This window comes from Scleropages formosus, chromosome 5, assembly GCF_900964775.1.
Source record: "Scleropages formosus chromosome 5, fSclFor1.1, whole genome shotgun sequence".
Taxonomy (NCBI): Eukaryota; Metazoa; Chordata; class Actinopteri; order Osteoglossiformes; family Osteoglossidae; genus Scleropages; species Scleropages formosus.
In genome coordinates, this window is record NC_041810.1 from 15,200,321 (window position 1) to 15,223,045 (window position 22,725).

The 22,725-nt window shown below is 44.8% G+C and overlaps 1 protein-coding gene across 2 annotated transcripts; it reads left to right on the forward strand.

Moving 5' to 3' along the window:
- The first annotated feature begins 775 nt into the window (after positions 1–775).
- Positions 776–21,428, forward strand: trpc3 (transient receptor potential cation channel, subfamily C, member 3). 2 transcript variants are annotated; one of them, XM_018759565.1, is made up of 12 exons: positions 776–930; positions 5,549–6,314; positions 10,760–10,945; positions 12,223–12,387; positions 13,152–13,368; positions 16,876–17,109; positions 17,263–17,527; positions 18,422–18,617; positions 18,962–19,171; positions 20,006–20,095; positions 20,207–20,282; positions 20,592–21,428. In XM_018759565.1, the coding sequence occupies exons 1-12, from the start codon at positions 776–778 to the stop codon at positions 20,732–20,734; spliced, it is 2,703 nt and encodes a 900-aa protein (XP_018615081.1). In that variant the 3' UTR covers positions 20,735–21,428. The 2 variants fall into 2 exon arrangements, with proteins under 2 accessions (XP_018615081.1, XP_018615082.1); XM_018759566.1 differs by lacking the exon at positions 776–930 and adding an exon at positions 5,271–5,392.
- Positions 21,429–22,725: the final 1,297 nt, after the last annotated feature.

Here is a 22,725-nt window from a genome sequence, read left to right on the forward strand (position 1 = left end):
GCTCCAGGTGACGGATCCCTTTTCAGGTGAGGTATCTGCACCATGGGTTTTGCCCTTTCTGAGGCTACTCCTCACTCTGAGAATAACTTCACTGGGGAGCCCATGGGGAACTGCCAGTCTCAGGGAGTCTAAATCCCTAGGGCTTCCCTGGGTGGACAGAATCACAAATCACATTGTATGGGCCATCATAGCATTTGATCAGAAAGACCATACGGTGCAGAAGACAGCTGCTCATGTCCTTCCTTCATTCATTGTCTGTCGTGTTTACTGAATAGATGTTCCATTTAAAACAAATTGCAGTCTATTTAATTGAAAACTGATTTGTGCAGCTGAAAGAGCAAGGTAGATGACATATTTTCTACACACTGCATAATTGTTGTAAAATATAACAGCAATATTAGACTAAATCTACAACCTAAAAACAAAAGCAAAGAGCTGAAGAACTTGACACCTTGTGATGATGGTGACGGTGGCGACCATGGTGATGAAGGAGATGAAGATGGTGAGGATGACAGTCATAATGATGACGACAGTGAAGAAGAAGATGATGATACAGATGATACAGATGATGCTCTGCTGCTGAGCACGGGCAGGGCTGGACACAGCATCCCCTGCAACTCCACTCCAGTGATCTGCCGGATGCTGAGCTGCGCACAGTCGCGCGGGGAGGGTTCAGCACCTACTGGGCAACCCGACAACAGCTGGGGGAGGATCGGAGCCCAGAACAGGGCTGTCGGGGCGCTGGAGGGTCGGATCCCCGGGTGGTGTGCAGGTCATGTCATCCGAGGGCGGGAGGTGCCAGAAACGCGTCTCCTTTCCACGCGAAGAGGCGCAGGAGGAGCGCAAAGAGGAGAACGGAGGAGTCGATGCGCATCATCTGGGATCCGTGAGGACTGTCCACGAGTTCTCCGGGTACTATGAGTACAGCATGTGAGTACCGTACCCAGTAATACCGCTTTTACACACGAGACGAGTACGGGGTGCGAGCGCTCACACCGTTCAGTGAAAATGAGTCTCTCCTGTCAACTTAGTTTGCGTAAAATCCGATTCGTTCTTCACTCAAGCCAAGTGGACTTTAACTTAAGCGGCTTAGTTTGTCCAAATGCGAGACTATTTCTGCTTCGGTCTAAAAGAGGGAATTTTGGGACATTGAACGCATTTAGAGGCAGTGCGGTCATTGTGATTTGCGTTTCCCAAAGTTTGCAGCTCCTAGAAATAAGACGTTTTATCCGGTATTTCAGCGCCAACCAGCGGAGAGGCGTCGGCTTCAGAGGATCGTCCTTACAGGCGGTACCTGGCCGTAAAAACACCGTTTTTCCTTGATTGCATGTAAAATTACTGTATTCGTGACCTGCTGTCTTTGAGCGCTGCTTGTTGTTTACGGATCCAAAGTGCTGCAATGAGCCGGTAAAACATATGAATGAAGGAAGAGACGCCGGACGGAGAGTACAGCCTACAACTACTGGGACTCTCTTATTATATGCATTCTGTGTAAAAGTGAGTTATGCCTCTTCCTAAAGCATATTGGACTTATTTTAACCATATGTGTGACACTGCTGCATCAGAACTGGCTACATTTTTCTCACTGCCAGCTGTGGAACATTCATCACGTGTTTTTAAGGACTGAAGGGACCAAAAAGGATCATTAAAGACAAAAAATAATTATAATGCCAGATTAGTTCACTGATCTCAAAAATATTGAAATACCTATAAGAGCTCTACTAGACAGAGAACAATTGAATGATTAGTTGTTTTTCCATAGTTACACAACACAATAATGAGACATCTCCAGTAAATGTAACAATCTATCTGATCGCTGGGGAGGAGAGAGGTACCTGCCGCTGAAAAAGGTCAAGAATACCACTGTTCAGTAATACAATGGGCTGATATCAAAGATTTGCTCTGAGTGATTCAATTGACATGTGAGCAATGAGAGGAAGAATCGACAAAGATGTTCCAGAGAGCAGAAACACATGGAGGCACATCTGGCGTTGCAGCTCTCCGGCGAGCGAACTGTGGGTGAAACCAGAGAGCAGAAGGACCACAGCGTCACCGGCAATGGCAATGACTCAGCCAACAATTGATACACATGCAAATTGTCTTTAAATCGCTTCTGAAAGGCATGACCGCTACAGATTAATAAACGTGCCGTAGTGATGACTCTAGGTTCTGCCCTTGGAAGCTTGATGCATGTAAGAAACAGGTTTGGTCTGTGCAGTAAACCAGCGACGAGGCCGCCGGCTCTGGCAGGAGCTGGGGAATGGGGCCCCTGGGAGCTCCGTGTGCTGTTACGCATGAGAGCGATTCGTCCGTGATTTAGCGGTGCGTATCCGACTGTTTGCTGGCTGGGCAGTCGAGGCTCGTATGTTTTCACTCTCTAGAGCCGAGGAGGTGAATTACTGGAGCTCTGGTGGTGGCCGGGTTGCCAAAGCTTGGTGAGAACTATATTTTATGGATGTAGAATTTATCATGGGTCATGCGCGTGGTCAGACTCCATCCTTAGTGAACCTTTTCTCATCATCTCATCCACAGACCAACTGGCTTATGGAGTGGTTGTTTTCGGGCCATGTGAAAAGTGGGCTCTTAAACTGCTGCTCCTCTTCTGTGTATGTGTGGGTGGAGGTTGAGGTGCAGGATAAAACACTTACGAGCCCTTGTAGGTTTGGGCTGGAGCACAGAGATACTGCCTCGGTTGTGCTCCCGCACTTAATTAGGAGAGCTGTGTAAAGCGGTGTGCCTCTGTGCTATTTTAAATCTGTGCCTGGATGAAAGGGACATGTAGCAGTTGGTCACTATGGCCCATGCTGCAGCTGCTGAGCCAATGCATTGCAGTCACTTGCAATATGTCCCATCCATCTATGCCTTTACCACATGCTTTTAAGCATTTGATACTCATCCTGGTATACGGCCCATATTCTGTCACACTTAAATTTACATATATCCCTTCAGCAAGCGCTTTCTTTCAAAGCCACCTACAATTCAGAATGAACAAAAGTGCATTCAGTGACAAAGAGCTTAGATACAAACACATGATTATCAAAGCACAGTTTGATTGTTTGATATGCCGTTTTGCTGGTACACACTACACTAAGGGCAATGGATAACACAGCGGAACATTGTGGAGTCCTGGTTCCTCACAGCTTCTGAGCAGTGTGTTGATGTGCATATTTGAACCCAGCTCAGTTTGTGTGATATTTGCATGTTATCCCTGTTATCGACAATCAAACTTTCCTCCAGGTGCTCTGGTTTCCTCCTATAGTTCAAAGACATGTGCTTCAATTGAACTGATGACTCTAAATTACCATTAATGTCTGTCTGATTGCCCTGGGATGGACTGATGTACCATCCTGCCTCGCACCCTATGCCTCTAGGATAGGTTTTGGACCACCACAACCCTGCACAGGACAATCAAGTATTGATAATGAATGAATGAATGAATGAATGAATGAATGAATGAACACCAATCAAATAACTGCCTGTGGAAGAGATTGAAAAATCAAATATGTTGACAATCATAGTAAATGGTGTTAAAAAACTTTACGTGTCAGTTAAGAGCTTGAGGGAGAAACAGATGTATTCTGAGACCTGTCTTGAATGCTGGGAGGGTTCTGAGGGACTAAAGGAGTCTGTTCCACAACATCAGTCCCTAAATCAAGAACTGAAAACCTTTCAATTTGGGACTCCTCATGTACTGGAAAACCAAGGTGCCAGAGTTGGAGGAGAGCAGCACTATTGTTGGAGTACAGAGAGAAATAATTTCCTTTAGGTTTTAGTGTGATAACCCTTTCATTATCCTGTAGGCAACCAGAGTCTTGGACTTGATAAGGTCAGCCACAGGAAGCCAGCTGAGAGAGACGAGGTACAGAGATAGAGAGGGATGCTCTGGCAGGTGAAACAACTGTTGACACAGCGTTCTGGATTAGTTGAAAAAACTTGATGTTGCAGGCTGGAAGACCAGATAGGAAGGAATTGCAGCCATCCAGCAGGGTGTCGCTATAGTCTTGACCGTGACTTGGAAGAATGTGGTATCAACTGTGAACAGATTCCTAAAAGGTTTTAGGGGAACAACAGGTTTGCCTTCAGTGTGCCTCATAAGCATGTGTTGTTTTCACCCCCAAATACAAAAAGTGAAAACATGAGCTAGCACTTTATGTCCATCCATGGGAGAGTTTTAGTGCAGCTGAGTGTTTGATCGCTTGGCTTCTCGCTCAGAAAGCTCAGCCAGCGAGTCATCCAGATGTCCAGAATACCCGTTCGGAATTTATTTCCTCACGGGTCGACTGCCTCCTGCAGCCAATCGTTTCCGAAAGCGGCAGAAAATTTATTTTTTGAAAGTCCTTGGCTGCCTGTGCTTTGTCTTGGGATCTCAGTAGTTCTGTCCTCTTTAACCTTTTCCTTACAGTTAATGCTGTAATTGGGTGAAGATGAAAATTCCGAATAGGGTCTTGAATTTGTGGGTCTTCCCACAAATCAGCCTTAACCCTAACCATCTGTTAACACCCAGTCTATCAATAAATCCCAGGAGATTTAGAACTGCTATGGCATCTTTATGGTGTTTTAGTAATAGCGCACTTCCATAACCCATGTTCCTGCAGCTGTTCTGCACCAGCACTGCACTTTAACTGTGGACAAACAGTTTATTAAACTGAATATGACAACCAAGTACCACATAAATATAGGAATATAGCTAACTTATAAAATGAATGAACATACCATTTTTTATAACTCAGGAAGTCTCAGGGTATTTAATTGTGTGTAGTATGTAGTTAAATCTTGACTCAATGAAATCATCCATGAAATTAAGAAAATTTGAATTTGATAACCGGAAATTAGCGGAAGACCAATTACTCAGTAATTTTCGCCAGCAGTTTCCCACATTAAGTTAAGGTTGAAACGAAGCAGTCGCAGCTAGTTTTGTGTGAAATTATATATTTGAAAGTTTCAGGCTGGTTCCTGAGCCATTTCAGACTTTAAAAACTTAGTTTTTCCCCCATTTTAAAATACTGACCTGTGGAACTGCACATACCATTCTATCCTTGAAGCATCAAGTATAGCTCAAGCTAAAGCCTGGACGCCTGGCACAGAAACGCGTCTCCTGCCACCGAACCCCCTTGGTTGTGTTTCATTAAGAGCCATCCATGATGGCTTTAGACATGTGCTCTCTGCAGGGTTTCCCCCTGGCAGCCTGGTGGCTCACTGCATGGCCCATGGACTTGTTCCAGGCTTTGGGATTTGGGGAGCGTTGCGAGTGAGTGTGTGGAGAAGCCGTCCAGGAGGGAATGGATCAATTGGGATGTGAAAATGAGAAAGTAGCATAGGCAGGCTGCCTTTTTCAGCCTTTGATCTCCTAAACTGAGCTGCGGAATTCAGTTTACACCGAGGGCTGCAGATGGTACGTAATGGGCTTGAGGTCAAGTAGTGCTTGTTGAGTGCTGGCTTTCCAGAACATTCTGTCCACCCTTTACAGTGGAATACTGTGAACTGTTTTAAGTGTGAGTTCCTGCCTTAGCTTCCTTGGTTACTAACGTCTTTCCTCCCAACCTTTCAGGTCCGGTGAAGACCACCACGCTCAGCGAAGACTCACCATGATGCGCGAGAAAGGCCGGAGGCAAGCGGTACGAGGGCCGGCCTTCATGTTCAACAACCGCAGCACCAGCTTGACCTCTCAGGAGGAGCGCTTCCTGGACGCTGCTGAGTACGGCAACATCCCCGTGGTGCGCAAGATGCTGGAGGAGTCACGCACCCTCAGCGTCAACTGCGTGGACTACATGGGCCAGAATGCTCTGCAGCTGGCCGTAGGCAACGAGCACCTGGAGGTGACCGAGCTGCTGCTGAAGCATGACAACCTGGCACGCATTGGTGACGCCCTCCTGCTGGCCATCAGCAAAGGCTACGTGCGTATCGTGGAGGCCATCCTCAACCACCCGTCCTTCGCCACCGGCGACCGCCTGACGCAGAGCCCCCGCGAGCTGCGGGACGACGACTTCTATTCGTACGACGAGGACGGCACGCGCTTCTCGCCCGACATCACGCCCGTCATCCTGGCCGCCCACTGCCAGAAGTACGAGGTGGTTCACATGCTGCTGACGCGGGGCGCGCGCATCGAACGACCCCACGACTACTTCTGTAAGTGCGCCGAGTGCGCCGAGAAGCAGAGGAAGGACCCCTTCAGCCACTCGCGCTCCCGCATCAACGCCTACCGTGGACTGGCCAGCCCCGCCTACCTGTCCCTGTCCAGCGAGGACCCCGTCCACACTGCGCTGGAGCTGAGCAATGAGCTCGCCAAGCTGGCCAACATCGAGAAGGAGTTTAAGGTAGGATGGAGGCCTCGTCTCTTTCAAGCCAACACTCTGCTTTTTTCGCCCTCCGACTTTTTGATGCCTGTGTCAGAACTGTCTTGTGACTCCCGATTCAACCGGCAGCTGTTGCAGTAAAGCATCCTTGGTACAGTGTGAGCTGTGGACAAGCATGCCTGCATTCATTGCTCATAACATGCCGCCAAAGCCCAGGGCTACTGTGCTGTATATGTGTGTGTGTGTGTGTGTGTGTGTGTGTGTGTGAGACAGGACCAAAGAGAAACAGTTTCTTTCCCCTTGTAAATATATGTGACCTCAAACCTGTGTTAATATTGATTAAGCTGCTACTGTGCGTCACACTTACTAATCAGCTCATTACTGCATGGGGATATTGTCCTGTGCTACTTTGAAGGTCCTTGGAGTCTGCTGTAATGTTAAAAATGGGAATGGCAAAGTGGCTTTAGTGGAAAATAAGCAATATATATTAGGGATTTGGACTATGCTATCACCTAAATTTTTAATTATTTACCCCCTAGTCCATTTCACCTCCTTTTTCCTGGGCAGCTGTTTAATGTTTTGTGTGCCCATTGCCCTAAGTGTGATTTCACAGCCCAATTCACCCATGGCACACTCACAGCCTCGGCTCTGGTAGTAAATCTGAGAAAAATTTTACCCAGGTAATTCAGAAACATTTTCTGTACGGTATTTTTGCTGAAAGACGTGCAACTGTGCTCACTGTGGTGAAAAAACATCAAAGTTGCTGTACAATTTGCCAATGAATGGAGATGCCAACTGCACTCTGATTGAAATTTCCCTTTTTAAAGCACTTGGGACACTCGTGCAGGTGCCTGACTGTGATTAACCTTGGGACACAGCAATTCAGTGGACATGTTGGTGGGATCCAGTATAATTATTTCCTTCACATCAGGTATCCTTCAGAGCAGCTTGCCTTGATGCATGCTGGGAATGCTGTGAGGAGGAGAGTATTTTGAGCAGAGGTACCAGGTTTCAGCAGTGGTCCCTGACTCATGCTGTGGATATAATGATGAGAAGCCTTCCCTGGAGAAGAGGAGGATGCAGGAGGTTGTTTACTAGCCCATCCATCCTCACAGACCCATCCCCGACACAGCCAAGCCCGAAAAGATGCTTGTCCCCGAACCTGGTTCACCTTAATTTGCTAAAGTCATCTTCAGAAGTGAAGTACAACATTTTCCACTTCAGACCTCTGGATAGTGTGTAGAGGTTGTTAGTTTCACCCACTTGCTCTGACAGTGATTAAAAAAAGAACTCCTTTGCGTCATCTGCTCTTGTCTTAATGATTTTGCACTCTTGTTGTCTCATTAAAAATAGTGCTGAACCTTTTGGTTATTATGCGGTAAGTCAAAAAGTATCTGCAATAATTTATATTTAAAAAAAAAATTATTGCAGATATGCTTTTTACTTTCCCTTATACATACGTTGCATGGGCAGCGGGTAGCATCGTGTCCATATAGGGCTACTGACTTGTACAAGGACCCGGGTTCAAATCCCACCTCCTGCTGCTGTACATCTGAGCAAGATAAATACAGATCTCAGGTAGCGTGTAGATGTGTGTGAGAATGCTGTGTAAACCACTGTAAGTTGCATCGGAGAAAATTTTCAGCTAAATGTAAAAATATGATTCGTATGCTTTTTTTAATCACTCGCCTATTGATGCCGCAGTTAGAATTCCTTCTGCAGTAGTATCACAAAATTTGTGCTTTAAAAACTCATCATATAATTTTGCAGAGTGCTCATAGCCTTGGCTTGTTAATGTGCGACTGAAGCCATAACTCCTGGAAGAGATTTCTTTCTTATGGGGTAGATTGGACTTGTGCATTTGTTTACATTATGTCATTTTTTAAGGCTCTGTCAGTCACCCCCAGATATGTTCCCTCCACTTATTTGACATGTGACTTTAAGCAGAACTGCTTTATTATTTAATTTATGCTCTCTGTGTGTGGGGCACGGTGGTGCAGCAGGTTCGGCCGGGTCCCGCTATCTGGCGGGTTTGGGGTTTGAGTCCCGCTTCGCGTGCCTTGGGACGGACTGGCGTCCCGTCCTGGGTGTGTCCCCTCCCCCTCCAGCCTTGCGTCCTGTGTTGCCGGGTTAGGCTCTGGCTCAGGACAAGCAATTGTAGACATTGTCTGTGTGTGTGTGTGTGTGTGTGTGTGTGTGTGTGTGTGTGTGTGTGTGTTTTCTGTATTCCTCTACGTGGGATTCATTCACTCACAGTAACAGACATTAAACGTAATGATGTTTGCCTTGAAAGCAGATGTTTCAAAATATTACTGCAAGTAAAGATGTTTGCCTTGAAACAATGTTGCTCCCCACATTTACTGCGGTAGCAAAAAAAAAAAAAAACCACAGTCCACTTTTAAACAGCTATGTCAAGACTAATTTGCACAGGTCATTTCAGAATTCCAGTTCAGCGTGACCTCTCTGCGCAGTTCGCCCCATTACGCCTTTCCAACAAATGAGTACTTCTCCAAGCGCATCCCTCTCCACCACGCAGTGCTGTGCCACGGAGCCCCTTAGCTGCTATTCGAACGAGAAATTAGCAAAGAATGCCAACACGCTCTACTACAACACGATATATATTTCAGGTGAAACTACATAATTTGAAATCCCATTTGCAAAACGGTGACAATGAATAGTGTCTTTTATACATTACCGCACAGAGCTTAGCTGGAGGCACTTATAATGCACGAGTCATTGTAGGTCCCAAACACTGTACACTGTGGGTAAAAGTACAGTGCTGTCACCTTCATTCTTCTGATTGTTTAACCTAAAGTTTTGTTTCTTATCTTTGTAGTCATAAACATTCAGCTGTTACTACTTGTGAAATGAAAACGATCTTGTCAATCTCGTCTTATCACGGAAATGTTTCGTGGTGTGGACATGGGCGGCAGTTTTGCTTGCCGTCACGTGTCGTCTTTTGCTTCTTGTTTTGGTCTAATATTCCATGAAAAATATTCTCTCCGAGCACAGAATATATTTTTATGATGAAAGCGGTCAGATTAAGCTGTAATGGACCAACCAGTCCAGTCACAACAAGGATGTGGTGGTTGTGGTGCCTGTGCTCTCATGATCTATTGGGTCTATTCCGGTCTCTGTTCTGGGCAGAAAGGTGGACCCCCATGGTCCTCAGCACGGTATTCGACCCTAACTGCCAGGAAGACTCTCTTGGCTACATTGATTAATCAATGTGGTTTGTCTTAAACAGGACTATTTCATCAGGAGTGTGTTCCGTGCAGTAGGATCACTGTGAATCCATGAATTATATAAGATATTTTCAAAGCAATTGCACATGAGCTCATGGCGTTGATAAATGTGCTCAGGTTCCGAAGCTGTAAACGCACTTGAGGACAAATTACAACCAGTGTCTAAATGGTGTCATTTTAACTCTTACATAAGGTTCGTTAACACTGTCGACACGAACACTAACGAAACAGCAGTATCATAAACTGGGTCTTGAAGTAGAGCAGATTTTATGCTGTGATATATTGTATCAAAAGCTGTTTTCTGTCAATGTTGGGGGCTAAAATATTTCTGAACCCCTAATAAAATTGGAGTAAAAACTGGAGGACAAAAATGACTATAAACATTAACAAAAACCACAGGCATAAAGCACTTTTAAAAGTTCAATAAAAAATCTGGTATGTAAAATAAGGGAACGACAAGATAAATGGGTAGGTTAAAGGAGGCTTATGTGTCATCATGTGAGCGCTGGTGGACCTGGTGCTGCTGGGGGTCTGTGTCTTACCCTCGGTGTTATAGAGAATAAAAATCAGGGTCTTGGGGTGTGTTTGTAATTTATTTATTTATTTTACTGTGCTTCCATAGCAATCAAAAGGCATCCGAATTGCTGTTCTCAAATATCTTGCAATAAACTACTTCTCAAAGATCTTTTTTCTTCTCTATAGCACGTGTGCTCCAGTAACCAACATTTATCTGTATAAGACAGACAAACAAAACAGGGCGGCACGGTGGCACAGCGTTTGGATGGTACGAGAGGATGTGGGTTCGATTTCCCCCCTCAGTCTGCGTGGAGTCTGCATGTTCTTCCCGTGTCTGCATGGGTTTCCTCCGGGTGCTCTGGTTTCCTCCCACAGTCCAGAGACATGCAGTTCAGGTTCCCCCATAGTGTGTGAGTGACAGAGAGAGTGTGTTCCACTGATGTAGGGATGAGTGACCCATTGTGAGTAGTGTATCTAGCAGTGTAAGTCGCCTTGGTGAATAAGGTGTGTGGGCTAGTAACGCTACATAGTATCCGTTGTAAGTCGCTTTGGAGAACAGCGTCTGCTAAGAGAGTAAGTGTAAATTAAGCTTAAAATAGTGATTTACAAAGGGCTAAAAAATTCAGGGTCATCCAAATGGATGTGCTTGATGCTCGCGGATGTTTTTTTCCTTGTTACAGCTCTCTGCGCTTACTTTTGTTGCAGAACGACTACCGCAAGCTGTCCATGCAGTGCAAGGACTTTGTAGTGGGGGTGCTGGACCTGTGTCGAGACACGGAGGAGGTGGAGGCCATCCTGAACGGAGACGTGAGCGCCGAGCTGGACGAGGGACGGACCCACCGCACCCTCCTGAGCCGTGTCAAGCTGGCCATCAAGTACGAGGTCAAGAAGGTCAGCAGTGTCCCGGTCAATTAGTCCCTCACTGACATTGCTGAAAATGAGCCAGTCATGGCTGCCTACTCCATTGTCCAGACCTGCTTTGCAGATGTAATATGCAGCTTTGAATATGCTGTCATTATGACACATTACAACCTTAGATCAATAATACAGGGAACATCTGAAGCAGTGAAAGTCACAAGGTCAAAGAGAGAGTGTATAGTTATCCAGTCGTGATGAAGGTCACATCTACAAAAGACAAACACGGTGTCTCGAGGCACTCTGAATGAATGAATGGCCATGACGCTACCGGCCCCTTTTATGCAGTCAACTGATGGCTGAACTTCCCATGTAAGACAATCTGCTCCAGTCCCCAAAGCCACTGACCGCATCATACCTGTGCAAAGGGATTCAAATCTTCTCACTTTGAGCAGAAATGCGACTGTTAACATCAAGACCCGCTTACTTTTTAGTGAACCAAGGGTTGAGGCTATAGAGGTCAACTGAGGTATCGGCTAAAGTGTAAACCACTAAAACCAGGTGCTGCTTTCTTCAAAGCGCTATAATTTTATATTACACACAGAAGTCAGCAGTACATATGGGTAGTCCATCTGAGAGCTATGACAGAACAGAGGCTATCCCAGCAGCTAAAATAGGTATTTTCCTATTTCGTTCTTGCCGGTTGTTTCCATGGTCCCTGAGCTTACTGGATGTGAATGGCTGCTGACAGACAGACAGACAGACAGAGACATACAAAAAAACGACACAGTCCCAAGAGGCACTGTAAGACAGTTTATTTACTTTCTTGGTCGAGATATTCCTACACCTTGCTATGTGTGGCAGACGAGTGCTGTTAATTATCTAATTTAATTAACTATTTAGTATCTTGACCGAGATGTTGCATTCTTCATTCCACAGTGAATTTGTGAAGTTTTCCTCCAAGTACGCCGCAACTGTGCCATTTAACCTGCAATAGCTGTGATTCACGGGGGGCCTTAAGTTCACTGTTAGTCTTGGCTGCGAAAGATGTTATTTGACTCTGTTTGAGACCTTCCGACTCACCGGGTCTGCATTTACAGCTGCCCGCTGTGCTTGCCCCCACGTTTTCCCTGCGGCACTCATCATTTCAGGGTTTGTGATCTTTGACTAAATGGTTTGGTTCCTCAGACTAAGAGGCGAACCGTCTGGCCCTTGTTAGACATGCAGCCGGCTGACACGCGGTACATCTGCTCCTTTTAGCCTGATTGTGTGCAGCCCCCCGAGACCCTGCCTCAGTGCTCCTCTCCCTGCAGTTTGTGGCCCACCCCAATTGCCAGCAACAGCTGCTGACCATCTGGTATGAGAATCTGGCTGGGTTGAGGGAGCAGGCTGTCGCCATCAAGTGCCTGGTGGTCCTGCTGGTGGCGCTGGGGCTGCCGCTGCTGGCAGTCGGCTACTGGTTCGCACCATGCAGCAAGGTATGAGAGCCCCCCTCCCCAGTTCCCGAGCCGGTCCTCCCTTCACCACGGTCTGCAGCACGCAGTCTCACAAACAGGACAGCTGAGCAGGATAGCACCTCCTGTCGATGAGTTGGGCGAGGTCGAGGCTCATTAAAATGTCATTTCAGAGCAAAAAGTCACAATCGACAACATTTCTATGCGTAATGTATTGAATATAACTAATACAAGTCCTGCAAGCACAGACAAGCAGCAAGTTTCAGGGTCAGGTACAAATTGCTTCACTAGCCCTGGCAGCTTCCTCGAATTGGCCTCTCGTGGACCAGCAGGACTACGCCTTTTGACAGTTCATTTACGGTTGAGATACACAATAGAAAAGCTGAAGTAACCCACAGTAAGACGAGGGGAGGAAAAGGCAAAACGCAAGACTTTGGATCTTGATGTCATGGAAAATTGGAATGCAGCTACTGGATCGGGCCTTACTGTACTACTTAATACTATATTCAATATAGATTTTTTCATTTAGCTGATGCTTTTCTCTAAAGCAACTTACAATTATTCACCCATTTATACAGCTGGTTACTACACTCGGAGGTATGAATCAAACCTGTGACCTTTGGGTCCAAAGGCAGTAGCGCTAACCACTACGCTAGTAGCCGTCCAATCAATAATAATTATTATAATCTACGAAAATAAGTAATACTGTATTTGGACCTTAACACAGAGCTCAGTGCCCTGCCTTTCCATTTTAACCACCCCCTCCCTTTCTCTGCCCTGCCCTCCAGCTGGGCAGGGTCCTCCGCAGCCCCTTCATGAAGTTTGTAGCGCATGCGGCCTCCTTCATCATCTTTCTATGTCTGCTGGTGTTCAATGCCTCGGACCGCTTTGAGGGCATCGCCACGCTGCCCAACGTCACTGTGACTGACTACCCCACGCAGATCTTCAGGGTGAAGACCACCCGCTTCAGCTGGACAGAGATGCTCATCATGGTGTGGGTTGCAGGTACCGAAATACTCCATCGTACTCCTCAGTATCATGACCCTTGTCATCGTGTTGGAGTCTTTAGTGGAATTTCCATCTCCGCATTGCCCACTTATACCTGGCCATTGAACCAGTGCTGTTTCCAATGGTAGCCTGTTACTCAGAGCAACAGACTGATGTTATTTCTACCCCTCATATTTTTGCCTGAGGCCACTCTGGGACATCAGCCAAATAAATACATGTAAATGTTATTAACTGATATGGATCTGCTATTCTGAGTCATAAATTCAATCAGGCCTCGGCCATACTGGTCTCTGCGTTTCAGATACTCTTCTCATTTTGAGAGGGACATTCATATTCAGAGTCTCTGTTCTGCATACTAAAAACTATCCTGAATGCCTTATCACAGGCCTGAAGGTATTTCATTTTTGAATAACAATTAGAATTATTTTAGAGTTAGCTATATTCATTGTGCTTCAATGCTTCAGACACCTGTTTGAAAGGCTCATCAGTCTTAGACAACCATATGGTTCAGATCTGAGAAAAGCTTTGGGATTCTACATTACACTGTAAGTACAGTATGGGAGCCTTAGTGCTGTTAATGGCAGGTCTAACTGATAGAGGTCATCTGGGTGTCTTCTGCTGTATTTAAACTGTTTTGGAACCTCAGAGGCCTTCAAGAAACGGTTCAATGAGTATTTATGGGCTCAAGATTCACGTTCTGAGTCAGACAGAGGGTACCTTTGAGGAATCAAAGCTACTGGATCTTAAGGAAGCTGTTCATGGTATATTTTGCGATCAAAGCGCTGGGGACAAAGCAGAACAGAATCACACAGTCGTGTCCCCACTGGGCTTCTTTCAGTGACATTCCACCCTTTCCTATGCTATGGCATACTCTAAATAATTTCATAATAAGGATGACATCATGCGACATCCATTCATTCATTTTTATTAACCGATTGCACAGTGCATGGTCACGGTGGTCCAGAGCCTACTCAGAAGCACAGAGAATGAGGTAGGGTACACTACCAGCGCTACCTGTGCACCACTACACTAAACTATATCCTAGTGCAGACCAAATACTTTTGGTAAGGAGCATCTTCATAAGCTTTTCAAAGACATCGCTGATCCACTAATCCTTCCAAGTTCTGCACCTGAATTCTGGTTAATTCTTACCCTCAACCGGGCTGTCTGAGTGCTAGAGTGGTGTGTCAAAGCTGACCGGGTATGGCCCAATTCAACGGTTTGCAAAACAAGACATGGTTTTCCGTCACCTCCACAAGGAGTTCGCACTCCTTTAATCAGCCTGCGATTCCTTCTGTGGGTGTGAAAAGCCCTGTTATTTATAATGCATGATGCACAGCACTGTGTGCTAAATATTTAAAGGTCCCATTCATCTTTGTTTATTCAGTTGTATAACAAAAGTGACATAAACAACTATTCTGCATTATGTGTCATTATGCTAAGGTAAGTGTAGCTGAAAATATTAGTGCAATGTTGCCCAGAGGACATGGCAAAAAACAAGAGCCCCCATCTGCGATATGGCTTTCCAGTTCCACATAGAGCGTAAAGAAAGAAGCCTAACCCTAATCCACAGATCAGCCTATGCCGATCAGCCTGGGTTTATCTCTGAATATGAGAAAAGAAGGACTGCTATTCTGCTGTTTGGTCTCTCTCATCATGACAAATGTCAGTCATCTCCAACAGACAGCATCCTAGAAGATACCAGAAGCTCCCATATGTGGCATTGAGCAGTCATTTACATTTATTCATTTAGCAGAAGCTTTTCTTCGAAGCGACATACATCTCATAGAAAATACAAATTGTGCATTTGGTCATGACAGGAACTGCTAACAGCACACCAGTTATTATTATTAACTCAATGAGTTCATGTTCTTCTGTCATGAAGCTTCCAACTATTATATATCCATTTGTACAGCTTGGTAATTTTCTTTTCACTATATCAGGGTAAGTACCTTGGTCAAGGGTACTACAGCAGGGCATGGATCTAAACCCATATCCCTTGAAGTAGCTCTAACTGCTACATTATGCATTACCCCATAACACATTATAGAGAAATTGCACTGATTTAACCTGCAACATTATTACAGGGAAGTAAAACAATGAAACTTGCAGTTACATATAGTATACCGCAGTTTATAGCACACTCTGCTCATTAGGTTGCTGCTAAGCTTTAAAACACAAAGTTTATGCGTCAATAAAAATGCACTGATTTTTCTGCCCTGAAACTGTTTGGATATGAGCCACAGTGCAGACAGGCCACCAGAAGCATGTGACACCTGCTTCACATAGGACAACACATGACCGAGATGCAGTTCCACACCTCGCAAAACGGAGAGCCGAGCCTGGCCTGCAGACTCTCCGCTCTCCTTTGTCACGGTCGGCTGCTTGCGGCACTGATGTCTTGTGAAGCTTGTCAAGTGCGATGTCGGGGCGAGGGGGGAGCACGCCTTACGCTGCGTACAGGGTCCCAGCGGGCAGAGGCCAACCGTCGAAGGTGTTTATTGAACGAACCCGAGGGCTCCGTTTGATAACCCATTTGGGAACGTCACTGCACTCAAATTATAAGGTCATCTCTTCTGCTACTCCACCCAGTATGAACTTATATTAACCAGGAATAATTCACTGCCAAACATAATTAAACTGACAAAAACATTATGGCTCTAGGATAACTGAATTTTAGAGTTCTTCAAACCAGCATTTAAATTGCTGCTTTCTTTGCACTGCATTAAACAAGAGCGTTATTAGAAATATGGTCTTATTGCAGTTTCTGTTCATTTGAATATATGTGTCCACATCCAACATTATTGAATTTCAATTTTCACTACAGTTGCTTTAGGGTTTTTGGAAGCAACACACTGAAATGAAAATTATTGTGAGGAACAGGAATTTATTGTAAAGTGATTCCCTCTGGATTACAGTCAGTTCTGGCCATATGCTTCACACTCGTGACTCACGTGACGCCTTGTGACTCCAGTTCCTACTTTAGGGGGAAAAGAGCAGCCAGGAGTTCCTCAAACACATCCACAGTCAGGCACCTGATGAGATACCGCATATGCTGCCTCATCTATTACCATGACAGCAAATTACTTGGGCCATAATACATTTATAAAAGATATATTTTTTGGAGGAATTCTTATTAAAGAATTGTCACACAGGATGTCCCAGGAGGAAAATGAACATGGATCATCTTATCTTTACACTACTTTGCCAGACAGGATCAAAGCTTTAAATCCCATCGAGATGAACGAGTTCAATGATATTCAGAAATTTTAACATTTAATTCACCTTAAAATGCACTTTTGATTAACTCGGAAATGTTTGTGTTCTGTCATTAGCTCTGTGAAAATTGGTACATTTCTGCAAAGCCAGTAAGTTGAGAAGGGTGCTTGCACTGACATTATTCCTAAGAAGACAACCTCATAAAAAATGATTGTCATTGATGGACGTTAGACTGGAGCGCAATGGCAGCACACCTTTAGAGATCTGAACCACCTGCCCTCACAGGGATGATGTGGTCGGAGTGCAAGGAGCTATGGAACGAGGGCCCTCGCGAGTATGTCCAGCAGCTGTGGAACGTGCTCGACTTCGGCATGCTCTCCATCTTCATCGCCGCCTTCACGGCTCGCCTCTTCGCCTTCCTCCAGGCCAGAAAAGCCCAGCGCTATGTGGATGAGAAGGTGCACGTGGAGGACCTCTCCTTGGTGACTCTCCCCCCGGATGTTGAGTACTTCACCTACGGTAAGAGGGTCCCATCTGCCCAGAACTGGATGCTAAGAAACTAATTTAATTAAGCATTAAGTATAGCTCTTCCTTGAGCTTCAAAGGCAGATTCATCTGTGTTATACTTCAGCTCATGTGACATAATGTTGACAGATGTTTCTTCACTTCCAGCAAGAGACAAGTGGGTACCATCAGACCCCCAGCTCATCTCGGAGGGGCTGTACGCCATCGCGGTGGTCCTCAGTTTCTCCCGCATCGCCTACATCTTGCCCGCCAACGAGAGCTTTGGACCGCTGCAGATCTCCCTGGGTCGCACTGTCAAGGACATCTTTAAGTTCATGGTTCTCTTCATTATGGTCTTCTTGGCTTTCATGATAGGCATGTTCATCCTCTACTCCTACTACCTGGGTGCCAAGGTGAACTCTGCCTTCACCACGTGAGTGCATTGAGATTCCGCCCCTTTGGCCACATCAAGATTCGATTTCATGTACAACACAGCACAGAAGTCTGATCACGTCTTTTCAACCTCCTCGGCAAATCCCAGACGGAATTTGATCACTATTGCTTTGAGGATGACTTAGAGCAGCTGCCACATACAGACCACAGCCATTGAAGGATGCATGGCTTGAATTATAATTTCTTTATCAGTTGTGACATAACAATCTCAGAGATTAACTTGTGGCAATAGGAAGCCTCCCCCATCTCATCTACACCGTCCCTGACAGTGCAATCTGTAATCGGGTCTACAAATGAAAAATGAGGAGCTCAGCATCTCCTCCACTCCAAGAATCCAGCAAGAAGCAAACAAGTATTTAATGGGCCTGAAAAAAATTATCGCCTCTGCATAGAAAGGTTAACTGCCCGAAGTAAAATGAATAACCATAATTTAAAAAGAGCCACTGCATGTTTTAGGCTGCACATCAGTTGCATTAATCTTTTACAATTAATTTAGTTAAAAGCCTTTCCAGTTTAGATTTTTTCGCCCCAGCAGCTTCTCGCTGATGCTCAGGAATAAACAGCAAATAAGAGTTAAGAACTGAACAAAGGAAATGAACTGGAGAGGTTCGCTGAGTATCCAGGTTATTAAAAGATTACAATCGTGTGTTTTTGTCCTTCTTGCCACTGCACAAGTGCATTTTCTCCAGAATGGAAATATCAGTCAGTATTGAAATGTTTCTCTGTTATTACAAGAGCAGAAATGCAATACGAGAAGCAGAGAGCATGCTAATTCAATCATATTCTCATTTTTACTTTGTACCATTTTCACCTGCATAGACTGTTATGAAACTCACATTCCTGTCCTGTGCGCTTTGTTCCTGCTCTGCTTCAGAGTTGAGGAGAGCTTCAAGACTCTCTTTTGGTCCATATTCGGGCTCTCGGAGGTGTCCTCCGTGGTCCTCAAGTACGACCACAAGTTCATCGAGAACATCGGATACGTGCTGTATGGGATATACAATGTCACCATGGTGGTGGTGCTCCTCAACATGCTCATCGCAATGATCAACAGCTCCTACCAGGAGATTGAGGTAACCCAACCTGATGCCTTTCGCATATTTCACGCGGCTTTGGCCAGCCTACCTTTCTTAGATACTGAACCACTCGGAATTTGTGACTTGGACTGTCGGCACGCGTTCTTAATGACACGGTTCGCTTCCAGCTATGCAAAGCGATGTCATGCATTTTGAAGTTAGGGATTTAAAATTATAACCTAAATCTTTAGTTCAAGTCCATATCCAAATGGGCTGTATTTCAAGAATTTTTCTGCCATACAAAGGCACTGATGGGGTGCTTTGGAGATACTTAAATAAGTCTGAAACTGTCCATGGTTGATGTACAGAGTACCAACTCAGCGGTCCTTGGTTTCCTGCAGGACGACGCAGATGTGGAGTGGAAGTTTGCACGCTCCAAGCTGTGGCTATCCTACTTTGACAACGGGAAAACGCTGCCGCCCCCCTTCAGCATCGTGCCCAGCCCAAAGTCTTTCTTCCAGTTTGTCAGGAGGGCCGTGGACCTGCTCAGGTGTCGCCGGCAGCGGCTCAGGAAGGACGTGGAGCTGGGAATGGACCACACCAAATCTCGGGTAAGGGGTCAGATGATTGCACAGGTCCATGTCTGAATGAATCAGAACTGTCAGAATGATCCAGAAGAACTATAAATCACACTGCTGATGACACTAATGTTGCTACTGTCCTTTTAATACGCCTTTTGTGTGGACGACTGGCTTATTGTCACAGTTGCTTATTGTGCCTTATTGTTTACACAATTTAAATGTGTGATTGTCAATCACAAGAGTTTGGTCTTGTTTAATTGTGCTGAAAAAATAACTGTATCCTCATTATCACCTTTGCTTTGATATTTAAATAATGTCTAAGAACATTATGCAGGAAGGCTAGGGTGAGGTGTCATTAGCCTGTGCCCTGAGGCCTGAGACCTTCACCAGTGACTTGAAACAATTTATACGCAATTATCAGCAAAATGTGGTGCCTCATTAACTAGAAGCAACACAGACATTTGAATCAGACGTGTCACGCTGCTGCTATTTTGCCGCCCAGCTCTAATCTTCTGGCCAAAATGGCTTTGTGGGAAGAACATTGCGGGCATAAGGCCACGAGAGCACAAATTCATCAAGCGGGCCCCTCAGCTTCTCATCAGATGTCGACCAAATTGAGGAAATCAAGTCCTCGGGCAATATTATCAACCGTTTTCCCTCCTCTACATCTTATTTAAAGGAATCGAGCACCCTGTGCCTCAAAATCACTGCTGATGTTCTAGCTTCGGGACACTGGCTAATGTCATTGAACCCGTCGTCCATCATGTCCTCCTGTGTCCTTGGTGTGACAACGCACATGTGCGACAACCTGGAAACCTGGCTTGGCTCTGAGTTGCCTGTGAAATCCTGGTTTTTGGGTTGCAGCTAAACCTTTTTGGTCAGACCCAGTCGAGCCTGCGAGTGACCGAGTCGAACAGTTTCAGTAGCATCCTGCACCAGCCCACGCGCTACCAGGCAAGGACTGCTCATCCCGGGCGGCCGATATCATTCCCGCTTCTTTAAAAGTCCACCATGACTTTGACATAACAGGTCGTCTTGGGCAAATTTTCTCTTTTCTTCTCACAGCAAATAATGAAGCGTCTCATCAAGCGGTATGTGCTGAAGGCGCAAGTCGACAAGGAGAACGATGAAGTTAACGAAGGTAGTATTTTTTCTGACGGCTCCTGATTCCTTTTTTAGATTACCTCGTTCAACCAAAGGGCTTCTTAGTAAAACTCAGTAAACTAAGATATTCTGTGAAATGGTCATAATATTAAGGCAAAAATTAATTCACCCATAAGGCTCCATTAGCAGTAAACTTTCAGATCATGTCAATATTCAAGCGCTGATCCAGTGAGTGAAATGTAAACATGTGCGGCTCCAAACTCTTCGCCATTGGATGAGCAAGGAAAATGGACAGGGGAAACGCTCTGCGTTCCATTGTGTCTCTCTCATTTTGCCCCCTTCTCAGGTGAGCTCAAGGAGATCAAGCAGGACATCTCGAGCCTGCGGTACGAGCTCCTGGAGGACAAGTCCCAGGCCACGGAGGAGCTGTCTCAGCTCATCCAGCAGCTTAGCGAGAAGCTCAACATCAGTGTCAGGAGCAGCGACTGACAGTGGCAGGGGTGTGGGGGCACAGGCATGGAGACAGCAGGGTATCTTCGACTACTGTAGGTCATGCTCCAGATGACACACGCAGCTTGATGAGGCAACACACGTTAAATCCCTACAAAGAGGACTCGTTGCAACACATCTCTTCTGTGCTCTAGCATCTGCAGGTTTATTACCATTTCAGTCTTGAGATTTCTATTTATTTTCTTCTGTACTTCCCAAGTGTACAATGCAAAGAAATTCGACCCAGAAAATCAACATGTACTTTTGCCAGCTTTTTAATGGGTAACATATGTTTCCTGTAAGCCATGTCTTATATGTGTTTTTTAATACTAGGTGTGAATCGCACCAAGATAAGCACAATTGAACCGCAATAAATACTCTCTTTTGGAAACCAACAACTTGCTCCTTGGTTGATTAATAAAGAATAAAAAGGGGTCTATAAATTTATAAGGGGTGACATTATTTACATTCAATTTATGGATACCTTGCCTATCATAATGAATGAAGACATGGGCTTGATTTGCTGGCATTATGTAAAATAAATTAAATTTTTGATAATCATACATTTCATTATGACAAACTCATGGTAAAGAATTTTAGCAAATTTGTTACATTTAAATAATAACTAGTACATTATTTACATTACGAAACAGGCCATTAAAACATGCCCACTGACTGGCAAACGTGCTGTGAATTCTGGCTGTTCCAGACATATCTCCAATATTTAAAACATGTCATCAGTTCTACATTCTATTTTCAATAAGAACATCTTACATTTTTAATCATTTGAACATCTTTCAAGCTGAGAAGTCTTGTTGCTTTTAAAAATGATTTATTATTAAAGCTTGAACAATATTCATAAAGTTTCACCTTTAAATTGTACAGTAAATATAGTTTATTGCTTTGTATGGGAGAAAACAGAAATGGTAGGGAACAAAAGTACAATTTTTATTATCATTTTGACTCTAAATGTACATGAACGCATCTACCATTTATCTACATTTTCTGTTCATGAGGTATTCCCTTTGGAATTTGTAAACAATAAAAGTTAAGAAATGTCCAGTGCTGAATAATAATAGTCTTGCAGTGTTCATTCAATGTCTCTATCACTGCAGCTGTTGCATTTTTGTGCCCATTTTCTGAAGAAAATAAACTTTAAATTCTTATGTCAGTTCATGTAATCTTCAATCTGTAATTATGGAATATAATCAGTAAAAAAACAATGTGTTCACAATTTTGTAAATAACAAAAAAACATTTAAAATGTGAGTGAACGTCCTCGCTGGAACTTTTATTGCAATTTCAGGTATCATGAAGCCTTTGAACTGCATTAAGATGTACTAAAAATGTAATTATGAAAATATCATTATAACATTAGTCTGTTTTCTGTGTAAACAACGAAACCTAAAAATTATCTTTGTGAAATATGGTGTTTTTTAGGGCACGCTGCTCTGTGTATGACCAAGGTTATGTGAGAATACTAAAGCTCCTGCCTGAGACACATTTGGGAAGCAATGATGACGGAAACAATCCATTGTAATAAACAAAACAAAAAAACAAAATCCAGCTGTGGAGCCAACAGCACATACGATGGACTCTGTCTCTATGGGTTAAGACAAAATGTTGAACCCTCATAGACTCCTCAGCTTCAGATATATAATTATGTTGCTTTGCTGCACACACACACACACACACACACACACACACACACACACACACACACACACACACACACACACACAGAAACTGCTTGTCCCAAGTGGGGCTGCAGTGAACCGGAGCCTAACCGGGCAGCACAGGGCACCATGCTGGGGAGAGAGGGGACACACCCAGGATGGGACACCAGTCCGTCACAAGGCACCCCAAAAAGGACTCGAACCCCAAACCCACCAGACAGTAGGACCCGGCCAAACCCGCCCTGCCACCGCACCACTGCCCCCCCCCATTTTCTGTACAGATAATACAAAATTATTCGATGCACTGCGATGGCCA